Source organism: Oncorhynchus keta, chromosome 23 (genome assembly GCF_023373465.1).
Source record: "Oncorhynchus keta strain PuntledgeMale-10-30-2019 chromosome 23, Oket_V2, whole genome shotgun sequence".
Classification (NCBI taxonomy): domain Eukaryota; kingdom Metazoa; phylum Chordata; class Actinopteri; order Salmoniformes; family Salmonidae; genus Oncorhynchus; species Oncorhynchus keta.
Window position 1 is genome coordinate 7,821,617 of NC_068443.1, and position 16,110 is coordinate 7,837,726.

The following is a 16,110-nucleotide window of genomic DNA, read 5'->3' on the forward strand; positions in this document are numbered from 1 at the left end:
GATTGGTTTACATGATGCCAATCAAACATATCAATGAATTCCAGAGGTTTTCTGTCAGCTTCTATAATTTAGTGGTCAGCATACTAGATAACATAATTAGGCGGGTGCTTACATTTGTCCTATTTCACTCATGTACATGTGTGAATTGGAAATATATTTTTTTTGTATATCCCACTCCCCCTGAGACTCACTTGGATATTTGGGGTCAGAGCCAGGGATTAGCCATTATTGACCACGACCATGAAGCAATTAGTGCCTTGCTCATGGGCACATCAGACTAGGTGAAAAAAACCGCTTGGGGATTTGAACCAGCGACTTTTCGGTTACTGGACCAACGCTTAGGGTTGCCAACTGTCCCGTATTTGCCAGGATGTCCCTTATATCGGGCTAAATTGGTTTGTCCCATACGGGACCGCCCTTGTCCGGTATATTCATCCAATCACAGTGTAGCGTAAACGCGCCAAATTCCTACCAAATTAATGTCTGTTGTTGTTCGGTCGGTTTGGCATATCAAGTAAATATGGATAAACTTACCAACAAAAAAAGACTGTGCAGCTACAACAAACAATGAGAAGCAAAAAAATAGAAGTGGGTTAAGGCTATCAGTGGTGACTCGACGAAAGCTTTCTGTACTTTATGCGGTCGGGAATTCTCAATAGGCAATGGTGGGGAGAAGGACCTAACTCAGCATGCATCCACAGAAATGCACAAGGCCATGCAAGCTGAAGGTGCCAATAATATCGGTGCATTCTTCGTAACGTCGACTGCGGAAAATAACAACATCGCGGAAAGTGAAGCCTCGTATGTGTACCAGACGGTTAAACACGGACTCAGCTACAACAGCCCCGACTGTCTTGTTAAGCTCAAAGGTGCTTTGTTTCATGACTCAAATGTTGCGAAGAAGATGCACTTGGGAAGAAAAAAAGCGGAGATGATTACAATGAATGTTTTTGGACCAAATACTGTGCGGGATATTTTGGATGATCTGTCCCCGACCGAAGGTGCGACCGTGTATTTCTCAGTTGCCAGTGATGCCTCAAACAAGGGAAATATAAAAATGTTTCCATTGTGTGTGAGATATTTCTCTGCTGGAGTGCAAGTTACTTGACTTTTATGAAGACAATGATGAAACTGCAAACGGCATCCATCAAGCTCTGATGAACTGTCTGGAAAAGCATGACCTGGATATTAGACACATCACAGCCCTATGCAGCAGATAATGCAATGTCAACTTTGGAAAACACCTCTCCGTTTACCAGTTATTGAGCAGTGACCACAATCGCATTCTGAAAGCTAATTGCCCAGCTCACATAGCTCATAATGCCTGCGAGCCACTAAGTTGCCTTGCTAGCTAAACTTGTGATTTAATATTTTTATTTATTATTAACACAACAAATACAAAACAACTGAAATATACAAACAAGAGTACATAAACCTAACAGACAGGGGTGTTACATAATCCAGATTCATTTTCAATTTGTTATACTTTTATGGTGCTTATTGCTTTTTAGTTTTTACATTTACTGATCATTTCAAAATAATATTTAAATTCTATCTTAAATAATGTGAAAATTGGTTTGTTCTCTGCCCACTTCATTTTGTGGACAAAGAATCTTCCATGAAAGATAAACAAATAAACAATGAAAGTTAAATCAGGGTCCATATCATTTAGATCGCAATAAAACATAATATCAGAGTCTTTCAAATTAACATTAATACTTGTTTCTTTCAAAATATAATCTTCTAACTCACTCCAAAATCTTCTGACAAGAACAGTCCCAAAATAAATGGTCAAGAGTCTCTGGGTCACAACCACAAAATACACATTTGTTAACAATAGCTATTTTAAATCTGTGTATAATAAATGTCTTTACAGGGTGGATTCTATGAATGAGTTTGTATGATACTTTTCACCTTATTAGATATACAATATTTACCAGACAACAACTAAACTTTGTTCCAGTTCACTTGTCCTAGTTCTGCATTCCAGTACATTTTAGCAGAGGGAATAGTAACATATTGACATAGTGTCCCTATATACATGTTATTACATTTATAGTTTAAAATGTCAATTCCTTCTAGTTGCATTGAGGCTACAAAATCCTCAACAGTTGCACTTGGAGTATTGTTATAGCTCTAACAACAATTTGATACTCCTCAGGGGTGAATGTAACATTGTGTTGGTCTCATAAATTCTGGATAATCATATAGTTGTCCATCATTATTCAACAATTGTTTAACCCAAATAATGTTTTTGTCAAAGCAGTTCTGGAGAAAATAAAGACTTGTTTTTGTATTTTATGTCTTTATTATTCCAGATTGTATACCTATGAGGGGAAAAGTGTGTTTGTACATGAGGTTCCAAGTTAGAAGTACTTGTTTATGAAAGTTCGCAGCTTAATAGGGATTTTACCCAAATCAAAGTTACATTTGAGTAAGCATTCTAGACCACCAATCTGTTGGAAAATTAAATTAGGGATTATATTCCAAATGCAATCCTCATTTCTTAAATAGTATCCATTTAATATTAAATATTATATTAGAGGTTTTAATATCCAGAGCATTCAACCCTCCCTCACCTTGGGTGCTACATATGACCGCTTTTCTTAAATAATGAGCTTTATTCCGCCATATGAAGTTAAATGATTTAGTATCAACCATTTTAGTTACTGACAGAGGAACATCCAAGTCAAGGGAGGTATAAACTCATCTGGACATTCAGATTGTGATAAAAGTACACATCCAGATGAAGATCTCTTAATAACCAGGAGTTAAATCTCTTTCCAATCTTCTCTACAATAGGAGAGGTATTTAAGTTGGCCCTTTCTTTCTAATCTTCTCTACAATAGGAGATGTATTTAAGTTGGCCCTTTCTTTCCAATCTTCTCTACAATAGGAGAGGTATTTAAGTTGGCCCTTTCTTTCCAATCTTCTCTACAATAGGAGAGGTATTTAAGTTGGCCCTTTCTTTCCAATCTTCTCTACAATAGGAGAGGTATTTAAGTTGGCCCTTTCTTTCTGATCTGTGCTAACTTTAATAAGATATGTGATCACATCTTTTACAGGGATATTAGATACTGAGTTTAAGTCACATCTTTTCAACGCAAATAATTTAAATGTCCTAATATTCAGAGATAAACCTGATACACGTGAGAATGCATTAATACACTCAATAGCTTTCCTGACTTCATTATGATCTTAAAAAAAAGGTGTCGTCAGCCAATTCTGAACATTTGATCTCTTTGTCTTGTATCTGAATACCCCTAAAATTATTCTTATTTATATGAAGTGCCATAACTTGTGTGACCAATAAAAATAAGAAATGAGAAATTGGGCATCCTTGTTTAATTCAATGTCTTATGTAAAATCTTTGTGAAGTTCCGTGGGATAATTTAACAGAGCTGTTACTATTATTGTAAAGAATCTTAATTACACTTTGGAAATATTGACCAAAACCAACATTTCTCTCTAAAATAATGTTCAACTGTATCAAATTCCTTGTAAAAGTTTACAAATAAAATAAAGCTATCTTAGATACAGAATTAAAATGATCCACCTCAGATAATTTTGATATCCTGAAATACACCTATAACTCTATTAATCTCTTCTTCAAATTCTTCAAATTCTTGAAAGAATATCATGTTGTTTTGTTTGTTGTTGGATGCATAAATATTCCCTAATAAAAACATTTCACTTTTAAAATGAACCAACGTGGTGAGTCTTACGACTGATGACCTTATTAAATCTCTTAAAACTTCAAAGTGGTGAGTCTTCAATGACCTTCCCTTTAAATGCAAAAATACACCTGCAGAGTGGTGAGTCTTACTTTGTTTGTTGTTGGATGAGTCATAAATGAATCCCTTTAAAATAAAAAACATTTCTTACTACTGATGACCTTCCCTTTAAATGCACCTCTTAAAACTGCTACACCTGCAGAGTGGTGAGTCTTACTACTGATGACCTTCCCTTTAAATGCACCTCTTAAAACTGCTACACCTGCAGAGTGGTGAGTCTTACGACTGATGACCTTCCCTTTAAATGCACCTCTTAAAACTGCTACACCTGCAGAGTGGTGAGTCTTACTACTGATGACCTTCCCTTTAAATGCACCTCTTAAAACTGCTACACCTGCAGAGTGGTGAGTCTTACTACTGATGACCTTCCCTTTAAATGCACCTCTTAAAACTGCTACACCTGCAGAGTGGTGAGTCTTACTACTGATGACCTTCCCTTTAAATGCACCTCTTAAAACTGCTACACCTGCAGAGTGGTGAGTCTTACTACTGATGACCTTCCCTTTAAATGCACCTCTTAAAACTGCTACATCTGCAGAGTGGTTGTTGCCATATGATAACCAGATATCGTTACCCCATTGATTTTTCCAAAAAGATAGATTGGAAGAACAAGCATGGATCTCTTGTAAAAAGTAAAAGTCTGCATTAAACTGTTTGCAATACAGGAAAATAACCTTACACTTGAGTCAATTACGAATACCCCGAACATTAATTGAACAAAGAAAATAAAGACAAATTTCAACAACAACCTTGTTATGCTAATATAAGCTTTTCCTAAGGATATGTAACTCAAAAGGATTTCCATCCCATTATTAACCTCTAACAACAACAACAACAAAAAATATATATATATTGGTCATAAAGTTAAAGTATTCTTACTCCCACAAGGGGGAGACATTGTGTAGACTTTACAATAAGCAGTTATTCACCTATAGTTAGTGTTTAGTTTACCAGTTCTCAGGTCAGCCTTTTCTCATTCAAGTGTTTGTGTAAATATTTTATAATAAAAGGCTGCTTTTCACCTGGAAATTCGTTTTTTTGGCCTGACAGTTCTGTCTGAGTTAGACTCTGGCTCTCACTCAAATGTTCTGATTTGGCCGCATTTCGTTCCCAACTATGATCACTCTTTGCACCGATAAAAAAATGCAGTTTTCCCTGCCTTTCTAGCTGCAGCCACAGTTTCTCTCTTGTCACTTTGTCTGCTGAGGTCAGATCCTCCGTGAAACTCAATTTTTGCTTGATGAGGAATTCAAAATTCTTCGCTCGCCTCCAGAGAAGATCCCGTGTAGATCTGTTGGTGAACCGGATGATGGTTGTCCTCGGTCTCTTGTCTTGATCATTGACTCTTTCCAAACGATGGACGATGTCTACATTTTCCTGAAGTTTGGCTTTTGATTCGGGAATGACAGCTCCACAGATGTCAACAACTCTGCATTTGATGTCCTCATCCGCCTGCTCTGAAATTCCGTGGAGCCTCAGGTTCCACCTGAGCTGGTATCTCTCCGCCTCATTCACCTTTTGCTTGAGTTCAGCCACCTTCTTTTCATATTCCTGGCAGATAACTTCCACTTTATTCATGTCACTTTTGAGGGTTTTCACTTCTCTAATGATAAAGTCAACAGATTTTTTAATGGCCTCAACTTTCATTGTATTCTCCCTAACCATGACCTCCAAGCCATTTACCCTTTCATCCATCTTTGCTGTCAAAAGCATTACTATATTTTTTTGCATTTCAAGAAGTGACATACTCTCTTGGCCTCTCATCTTTTCACCCTGGGGCTTGACTGGAGTGCCGGGGTCGTAAGGTAACAGCCTGAACTGGGGACTGGAGGGGCTCAAGTTGTGAGGATTGTTGTCCATGCTCACCACATTGTCATCACCCATTGCAGTATTTCCCCCCACAGTTACATCCTGAAGAGGAGTACCCAAAATCACACCATCTTTTGTGGTTAATTGTCCATCTGACGATCTCTCCATTTCTTTCCTTTTGGTTCTGGTCGTAGAAGTTTCCATGTACGTTCGACAAGCTAGTTTTTGAGCTAGCTAGCTTATCTGGCTATCTAGTGTTGTCGAGCTAGCTGGCTTATCTGGCTATCTAGTGTTGTCGAGCTAGCTGGCTTATTATTTTGGGCTTTTCAGCAGTCAAAGGTTGTAGTTGAGGAGAAAAGGGCAAGTACCTCTGGAAAAGGTTCTATCAAGGCCATAAACTGTGCGTGTGTGTTAAATAATAGCACTGGTGTGGCCATGAGGTGAGGGTAAGATGGTGGACAGGAAAACAAGGAGAAAAGTGTTACATACAGTTGAGATCCGCCAATTTGAGCCCCACATTTTTAGCAAAAAAAATCAAATATATGTATTTTTTGGTGCTTGCCTGTTTTGCATGTTATTTTGGCATTAATACATGTCACATATCAGTTTGCAAACAATGTAAAAAATAATATATATCATTGAGTTAATAAAGCCGCATACAAACATGGTCTCTTTTTTTTGTTTTCTTGAATAAGGAAGCTCCAAAATGCAGGTGTTTCAGCCTAGCTCAGTGCTTTCTGTGGTGGTGGGGCAAGCCAGCAGAAAATACGGAGCATTAGCCGTGATTGGCTCAGTGTTCTGTCACTCATGGGGACACTACTTCACCACAAAGTCTAAGAGGAGACCTCAAAAATTTGAGCCCTTTGGGTGCTGCCATAGAGTTACATTAGAAGTGCTCATCCAATAAGGCTCAAGGTCATTGGCCACAGATAAAATGTACAGTAGCTTTGATTGGACTGATCATGTCAACTTCATACTTTCAAAATCTTAGCTAGCAGTCATCATCAAGAATCAAGTCGACAATCTACTGGCAAATCCTTTTTAATCCTTGTCATATGAAGATAAATTATGAAAATAAATTATGGCTGTGTGGTCCCAAATCTGGGATTAAGGGGATGAACTTTTCCAAGTTTAAAATGATAAACATTCAAAATTGGCCATTCTGTCAATGAAGCATGATTTGTGCAGAACTGCAAAAACTTGACATCAGTGAGTTCCAGAAAACTTGAAAGTTAGGAATAAATAAGCTCCGACTGGGAAAATAAGTTTTGAACATCCAACTCGGAATTGTAAATCTGACCTCCAGTTGTTTTGAAAGCACCATAAATCCATAGAATGCCAGACTTTGCCAACGAAGGACCTCCACGCCAGCTTCCTGTTCAAGTCAGCACAGCATAACAAGGTGAGTGCAAAAATGTATTTTTTGCTGCTGCATAAATTATGTAATATGCCAGGGAGATATGCATACTGTAGCTAAGAAAGTAATACTAAGTGTATGTTGTGCAGTAAGATGTTAGTAGCCCATGTGCCTCACTCTAATAATTTGGTCTATTTACCCCGCGTAATTTCACCTACTTTACTGACTTGGTGATGCACATGTAGCATATAACCTGTTTTGGAGAAATGTAATCGTTGAATATTGTAAGAGCTTTTTTGTCTGTTTATATGCCCCCTTTATTTATCATACGGTTCTGACTTGGTGTACAGGGAGAACACAGCAAGAACACCCATGTTCTGAATTCTGTCGCTGTACATTTAAAAAGTGTTAAACAAATAATTATACAGCTCGCTCATGAATGTCTTAATCGAAAGATTACAGATAACCTCTTGTCCTCCCCTTATTCCATAGTTTGTACATCTCAATTGTCATTAGAAACCACATTTGTTTAAGCAAGTCAGACATATCAGCTGTGTTTTTTAAAGGGCAGTAAATGAGGATGAATGAACTGTTTCGCTGCCAGACAAGGCTCCGCTGATAGCCAGGAGTAGCAGTGGTAAAATGTTGGGACAGCTTTATGTAGGCCGTAACAGTTTGTGGGCACCGTTTGTCACCATTATAGTGCAATTCATGTATTGTTTAGTGTTGTGGCTTTACTGGCATGCACCCCACTTCAAGATTTACAGGCTAAAATCGCCACTGGTTACATATAAGTCAATATGGAACGCACAAGCCTTCTGGAAGATCTGATGAAAGAGAAGATTGCAGACATGGGGGGAAAAAAGAGAAGTGGAACATGTTTTGAGTGAATATGGAGTGGTGGAGCACAGAGACATTTGGAAGAGCTACAGAAGGAAATTAAACATGACAAGAGTGAGGATTAATTAACTGCGGTGGCAAGTGCGGTGAAGACCGCCGTGTTTGAGCCTAGTCCTGATGATGACAAAGATGATTCGGGTCCAGTGGGAGTGAGATGGCAGGTTCATATGTGGTGTCAGGTTGTGTGGAGAAGAGGTTGGGGAATGTGGAATCGTTTTTTTTTTTTTTTGCGTTTCTGCTGTCCAGAGGGAGCATGAGCCCCACACCACGCGACTGGGGACAAGAACTGTGACTTGCTTTCCTCTCCAGAGCACGGAGTGATAACTGGAGTGGCATTAAGTGTACTTAATCCCGGTGTCTGTGATGCACATTGTTTGGTGCGGCAGACTCGGTGGAGAGTGTGATGAAACAGAAGACACCGTCTGTACTACAGAGTTTTAAAAATATATATAAAAATAAATGCAGAGTCAGATAAAGTCAAGTCAGGATGCGTTAGTTATCCCGAGAGAACTTCTGTCCTGAGTCCATTACAGTGTTTTAGGTATCAAGCTTATGGTCACGTGCAGCAGTGTGCAGGAGGGAGCTTCCTAGATGTGAGAAGTGTGCAAGAGGACATGAGACAAAGGAATGTGTAGTGTCTGTGGGAAAAGTTGTGTGTGTAAACTTTAAGGGTACCCATGATGCTGGAGATCAGAGGTGTACAGTGAGAGAAAGGCAGGTTGAGGTTGCCAGGATCAGTTAATAGTGCAGAAAGTGACGTATGCGGAGGCAGTGAAGAGAGGAGTAGAAGAAGATGGGTCCAGGGTGAGGGATCCCAAGAGGATCCCTGTGAGTAGGCTGAGGCCAATAAAGAGTGATAGATGTGCTTCGGGAAGGTTGGTATTCTGCCGTACATGTTCTGCAGGAATGGAATTTAAATCACAGAGGACAGATGTGGTGGCAACAGAGGAGAAGTACTTGGGTGTACAAGATTTTATAGCAGATGAGTTACAATAGGTTTTTAACAATAGTGTCCTGTCCTCCCAGGCTGCTGGCCTGGAGTAGGTTCAGATGGGGCCAAAGTAGTGGAATAGTGGTGAGGTTTTAATGGGTGCAGGGTTAGATGGTAGGGCAAATTTTTTAAAGTGTAATTAATTCATACTATATAATAGTAGGCTGATACACAGCTAATACACTAGGTGGCGGCATGCACGTATAAATGTGTTTGAGGACCGCCATAACACGAACAAAGTAGAAGAAAAAGGTTGGAGTTCGAGAGGCGTGGCTGGAACAGTTTCAAAATGGCGGTGAGTCGATCATATCTTCCATGAACGTATCTAAAACGTCGTTATTTATATTTTATATTAGCAATTGCGTGCCTCAACCTAGCTACAGTAGTGTTATCTAGCAAATGCAAGAGAGCAGAGTAGGGACATTTGCGAGCGTGCTTTTCAGACAGCATCATGTTAATGAAAAAGAAAAGTAATGTCAAACAAAGACAAAAATGACAGAATGTCGCTTGAGAAAAGAGCCAATACCCGATTGGGACGATCGTTGCGGATGACAATATTCTGCCAGACCTGCAACATTACGTTAGACTACATAGTGCATGGGCGCTAGATCAGCATTCCCGGTAATAAACTCGTGTCCGCCGTGGACCTGTTCGTACATAAAGCATCATCCATTCAGGCTGCAAAGTCATTTACCTCATTTTTAATTGCAAGAAGAAATGCGTACTTTAACAATTTCCACGACCGTTTGAAGTATTTTCAGCCAATTTAGGATGTTGCATACCGCGTTCATCCAAGGGTGTGCAACGTTCCTAATCTAATATTCATAAAATGGTGGTAAATGAACACGCAGTTCATTTTAGTGGCCAACTCAGGAGACTATAACAGGTAGCCGCAAAAAAATGGCGCCGAGTCGATATCTTATAATAATAATAATAATATATGCCATTTAGCAGACGCTTTTATCCAAAGCGACTTACAGTCATGTGTGCATACATTCTACGTATGGGTGGTCCCGGGGATCGAACCCACTACCCTGGCGTTACAAGCGCCATGCTCTACCAACTGAGCTACAGGACCACTTAACTTCATTTAAAACCTAATTTACTCACCATTTGTTTTCTAGCTCAAAAAAATTGAAGGGGTATTTCAATTGAACTACAGTATTCTGACCACTGTTAGCGAGATGGAGTGGGTTGAGAAATTTGCTCGCGTTAAGGGCAGACTCGACTGTATTAAGTTGTCAACATCAGCGTGCTAAATATCATGCCATGTTCGTACCCCAGTTTCCCTCCCCATAATCGTTAGACTACATTCTAGAAACTGGGTTCTATTAAATCACTTCAATCCTCGTTTTCCCTTAATCTGCTTCTTCTATTGGGTTTAACGGCCGTTGGCATCCAATGTTAACGGTGCATTACCGCCACCAGCTGGAGGAGGTATTTTAACGAGAAAATAAGAAGCAGCACATGAAAGGGAGAAAACGAAAACCAAACCCCATCTCACTTCAATCACAGTCCATTCCAAAATACATCCCTGCTCAGGGGCCTCAGAAGGTGGGAACATTCAGCGACAGGATTTCTTGCAAGGCATCCTGAAACATTTAGCTGCATTCAATGATGAATTTTCTCTGCTTGTGCTATACAGTTTATGACCATTGCAATAAATTATACAAAGTCCACCTTTAACATGTAACATTTCACAATCCCTCTGTTGATGTGAAACAGTCATGGGGGCTCTACTACCCATTGTTTCTTCCCTGCCACTCTGTCGACGTGCAGCAACCACTCCATCTGTCTTCAGTTATCATACTTCTTGTGCCACTTTTTCCACCCTAGAAATAACCCCCTTTGATTGGTTCAAAAATCTATACAGGAATCATTCCACTCCAATATCTTGAGTCTTAAAAACACAACAAATAAAACTAAGACTGCTTCTTGTGATGTTCAGACTCCACCCATTCCAAGACATTCCAGATTTTCAACAGTTTTGCAACAGTATTGGTTTAATAATACACTCTGGGTTTTATTTTCTATCTGATAATTGCACCCACCTGGTGTCCCAGGTCTAAATCAGTCCTTGATTAGAGGGGATTCACCCACCTGGTGTCCCAGGTCTAAATCAGTCCTTGATTAGAGGGGAATCACCCACCTGGTGTCCCAGGTCTAAATCAGTCCTTGATTAGAGGGGAATCACCCACCTGGTGTCCCAGGTCTAAATCAGTCCTTGATTAGAGGGGAACAATGACAATCAGCAGTGGAACTGGCTTCAAGGATCAGATTTGAATTTGCCTGGCCTATACTGTCGCTTTAAATTTGAACATGACCGATTTGGGCACTTATAAGCGCATAAATTGGAACACAGGGGTGTCAATCTCATTCCATGGAGGGCCCAGTATCTGCAGGTTTAGGGTTTTTCCTTTCAATTAAGCCCTAGACAACCAGGTGGGATGAGTTCCTTACTAATTAGTGACCTTAATTCATCAATCGCGTAAAAGGGAGGAGTGAAACCCCACAGACTCTCGGCCCTCCGTGGATTGAGTTTGACACCGTGCTTTACAGTAACATGCTACAAATCACATCAGAGTGGGTTTTTGCTGACAGCCGCTCTGAACATGAGCACGTCACACTACAAGAAGTTGCCCCCGTCACTCCGGCTAATTGGGCAACTTTTGCAAATGTTTTTGTCTGAGGGAGGTAAATGCTGTAAATTGAGAGGACTCGTATGTATTTTGAAAGATGACATGTTGAGGACTATAATAAATTCCACTTTGATGTCTTAGAAGTAAGCCAAACAACTGTGATTCCAAATGCAATTCACATTTCCATATCATAAAACTCATGTCACACACAGTGTTCCTCCTCCTCTGATGTACAGTTGGATGACATCATACCCTGGGTTGTTCTGAACAGAATGATGTCTATTGTGAAGAGAATTTGCGGCTGAACACACACCTGAATGCGCTCATGACTCCTTTCTATGAGCACCAAAATTCGCGTCAGTATCTGTAAGATCATATTTTATAACTTAGCTAGTCATGTTGGCAATAGAACAAGCTTTCAAATGATGCCCACCTGATCCAGATTGAGATATATAATGGGCCATGTTTTTGGATTGCGTAAACAACGGTAATTGTGTGATGGCGGGTATGCAGGGCTGTATTTTAGTTTTGTCAACGGCACAGCTAGGAGAGCATCTATTAAACGGTGCTTTTTTTGGGAAGGCTCTTCTTTGAGTCATAAAAATGCATTGCCATTACTTAAGAACTGTACACTTTGGAGAGATGGGTGACCACTTGGAAACATCAGTTTTTTTGTATTTATTTAACCTTTATTTAACTAGGCAAGTCATTTAAGAACAAATTCAGGGGCAGAATGACAGATTTTCAACCTTGTCAGCTCAGGGGTTTGAACTTGCAACCTTTTGGTTACTAGTCCAACACTAACCACTAGGCTACCCTGCCGCCCCTACACTCTAACCACTAGGCTACCCTGCCGCCTCTACACTCTAACCACTAGGCTACCCTGCCGCCTCTACACTCTAACCACTAGGCTACCCTGCCGCCTCTACACTCTAACCACTAGGCTACCCTGCCGCCCCTACACTCTAACCACTAGGCTACCCTGCCGCCCCTACACTCTAACCACTAGGCTACTACACTCTAACCACTAGGCTACCCTGCCGCCCTACACTCTAACCACTAGGCTACCCTGCCAACCTAACCACTAGGCTACCCTGCCGCCCCTACACTCTAACCACTAGGCTACCCTGCCGCCCCTACACTCTAACCACTAGGCTACCCTGCCGCCTCTACACTCTAACCACTAGGCTGCCACCCTACGCTCTAACCACTAGGCTACCCTGCCACCCCTACGCTCTAACCACTAGGCTACCCTGCCGCCTCTACACTCTAACCACTAGGCTACCCTGCCACCCCTACGCTCTAACCACTAGGCTACCCTGCCGCCCCTACACTCTAACCACTAGGCTACCCTGCCGCCCCTACACTCTAACCACTAGGCTACCCTGCCGCCCCTACACTCTAACCACTAGGCTACCCTGCCGCCTCTACACTCTAACCACTAGGCTACCCTGCCACCCCTACGCTCTAACCCACTACCCTGGCTACACTCTAACCACTAGGCTACCCGCCCCCTACACTCTAACCACTAGGCTACCCTGCCGCCCCTACACTCTAACCCTAGGCTACCCTGCCGCCCCTACACTCTAACCACTAGGCTACCCTGCCGCCTCTACACTCTAACCACTAGGCTACCCTGCCGCCTCTACACTCTAACCACTAGGCTACCCTGCCGCCTCTACACTCTAACCACTAGGCTACCCTGCCGCCCTACACTCTAACCACTAGGCTACCCTGCCGCCCCTACACTCTAACCACTAGGCTACCCTGCCGCCCCTACACTCTAACCACTAGGCTACCCTGCCGCCCCTACACTCTAACCACTAGGCTACCCTGCCGCCCCTACACTCTAACCACTAGGCTACCCTGCCGCCTCTACACTCTAACCACTAACCACTAACCACTAGGCTACCCTGCCGCCTCTACACTCTAACCACTAGGCTACCCTGCCGCCTCTACACTCTAACCACTAGGCTACCCTGCCGCCCCTACACTCTAACCACTAGGCTACCCTGCCGCCCCTACACTCTAACCACTAGGCTACCCTGCCGCCCTACACTCTAACCACTAGGCTACCCTGCCGCCCCTACACTCTAACCCTAGGCTACCCTGCCGCCCCTACACTCTAACCACTAGGCTACCCTGCCGCCCCCTACACTCTAACCACCACTGCCGCCCCTCCACTCTAACCACTAGGCCCTACTAACCACTAGGCTACCCTGCCGCCCTACACTCTAACCACTAGGCTACCCTGCCACCCCTACACTCTAACCACTAGGCTACCCTGCCACCCCTACACTCTAACCACTAGGCTACCCTAACCCAGGCCCCTGCCACACTCTAACCACTAGGCTACCCTGCCACCCCTACGCTCTAACCACTAGGCTACCCTGCCGCCCCTACACTCTAACCACTAGGCTACCCTGCCGCCCCTACACTCTAACCACTAGGCTACCCTGCCGCCTCTACACTCTAACCACTAGGCTACCCTGCCACCCCTACACTCTAACCACTAGGCTACCCTGCCACCCCTACACTCTAACCACTAGGCTACCCTGCCACCCCTACACTCTAACCACTAGGCTACCCTGCCACCCCTACGCTCTAACCACTAGGCTACCCTGCCGCCCCTACACTCTAAACACTAGGCTACCCTGCCGCCCTCTCACTCAACACTCACCAACATTTCCAGGAATATTCTTATGTTACTGAATGTATTTTCAGATTCTGTTATCAACAAATGTGGTTAAAAAGTACAGTAATTGTAAAATCTACATTAAAGTCAACAGTGTAATGTTTGGATTCAGTATTTTCAGGTCAACTGTTGTGTCCTTGCCTTGGTCAATTTTTTTTCTCTCCATAATCTCAACTGTTCCCTTTTAATTGCTACCATGCTTATGCATACGTTTTTCATATTATGTATATATAAACAAACAAAAAAACATTTTCAATTTAGTGCTATGCACATAGGCTAATTCTCAAGAGTAAAGGGTTAAACAAAAATATCATGATTTGGCTCAATTCAAATGGATCTGATCTCCAGCCCTGTCAGTTTTTCCCCTTTGTCAAGTACTCCTATTGAAATAATAATTATTTGTGTCAAATAAACACATCTACATTTTCAGTATACAAATTGTATAAAACTAAAAGGGGCTGCGGTCCTTGATGGTATGATTAGACTATGGGGTTCAATCCTAAATTCTACTGAATATTTTCCTTTCAGGACAGAAACAAGGAAGGAGAGAAGAAAAAGAAGGAGAGCATCTTTGACCTGTCCAAGTACATCGATAAACAAATCCGTGTCAAGTTCCAGGGAGGACGAGAGGGTAAATCAGTGAAGATAATACTTACTTAGTCCATTTCATTACTATGTCAAAACCTGAAGAACGAAAGAAAGAAAAAGAAGGCTTCCAAAAGAGAACAATGGCCACCTGCCTGTCTGGAAATGCTTTTCCATGACAGGCCACAGTCCCCATCTTCTTTACTGTTTTTCTCTTTGCCTCCATTCAAGATAATAATCCTTATTTATTTGTGTCAGCCAGTGGAGTCCTAAAGGGGTTTGACCCCCTGTTGAACCTGGTATTGGACAGCACCATCGAGTACTTGCGAGGTATGTAGCAGAAACTAAGACTTGCTTTTATGATCGCATATCACTTGTACAAAGTGAAAATGCACTCCTGGTCGGCGAGGAGACTGTTGCCCACACAATTCAATGGAAAACATATCTGTGATGTTGCCCTTTAGTTAAAAAATTGACAATAAAATCAAGGTCGTATAAAGAAGGTTGTGCTGGATCATTCATGGTGGAGTTTCACATACTATCAATTACCTCTGACCTGTTATGCTACTTCCTCCTCCAATACAATTTGGTTTGCTTTGTTATTTCCAGACCCTGACGACCAGTTCAAGCTGACCGAGGACACGCGACAGCTGGGCCTGGTGGTGTGTCGAGGGACCTCAGTGGTGCTCATCTGTCCTCAGGATGGCATGGAGGCCATCCCCAACCCCTTCATACAACAGCAGGATGGATAGTCCGCAAGCCTTATTCCTCTTGATTTCCTCACAGTAGCCCAATTCCTGGGGTGAATCTTAATTGTATTTCCTTGATTTCTCAAGTCCTCTCCTTGCTTCCTTCTTTGGACAAGAACATCCGAGGGGAGGAACCTCAGATCGTTTGCTCCGATATGCTTTGAAAAGGAATCAAGGAAATATTATTTAGATTCACTACTATTCTCCCCTGACCCTTCTACCCGAGGTGCACTTCATGTTCACTCCCATCAGCCCCACACATCTTTCTGAGTCCCTAAAATCAGGAAAATTATTTTGTTGTAGTTTAATTGTTGTCACCAACCTGAATGTTGATGTAGTGTGATGAGCATGTGTTCTGTTAATATTTTCTTTTTGGGGGGGTTCTCTGACTAGATAAGTGAAAACATATTTTTGCTGTGATGGTAAACATTATAAAAATACTTTTTACTATGGTTTTCCCAAAATCAGGCCAGGTTTGAACGATCTGGCATATTATGGTTTTACATTACAGATGTAATAAATGTACTATTTTCTTTTAATGATGTGTGTCTTCAGTGTTTTGTATCGTCTTTGAACGTCAATTACGGCCCA

At 41.8% G+C, this 16,110-nt stretch overlaps 1 protein-coding gene across 1 annotated transcript; it reads left to right on the forward strand.

Annotated features, from left to right (window-relative positions):
- Positions 1 to 9,041: 9,041 nt before the first annotated feature.
- On the forward strand, positions 9,042 to 16,058 carry lsm7 (LSM7 homolog, U6 small nuclear RNA and mRNA degradation associated). Its single transcript, XM_035799340.2, has 4 exons — positions 9,042 to 9,146; positions 14,714 to 14,816; positions 15,029 to 15,100; positions 15,380 to 16,058. The coding sequence occupies exons 1-4, from the start codon at positions 9,141 to 9,143 to the stop codon at positions 15,520 to 15,522; spliced, it is 324 nt and encodes a 107-aa protein (XP_035655233.1). The 5' UTR covers positions 9,042 to 9,140; the 3' UTR covers positions 15,523 to 16,058.
- Positions 16,059 to 16,110: the final 52 nt, after the last annotated feature.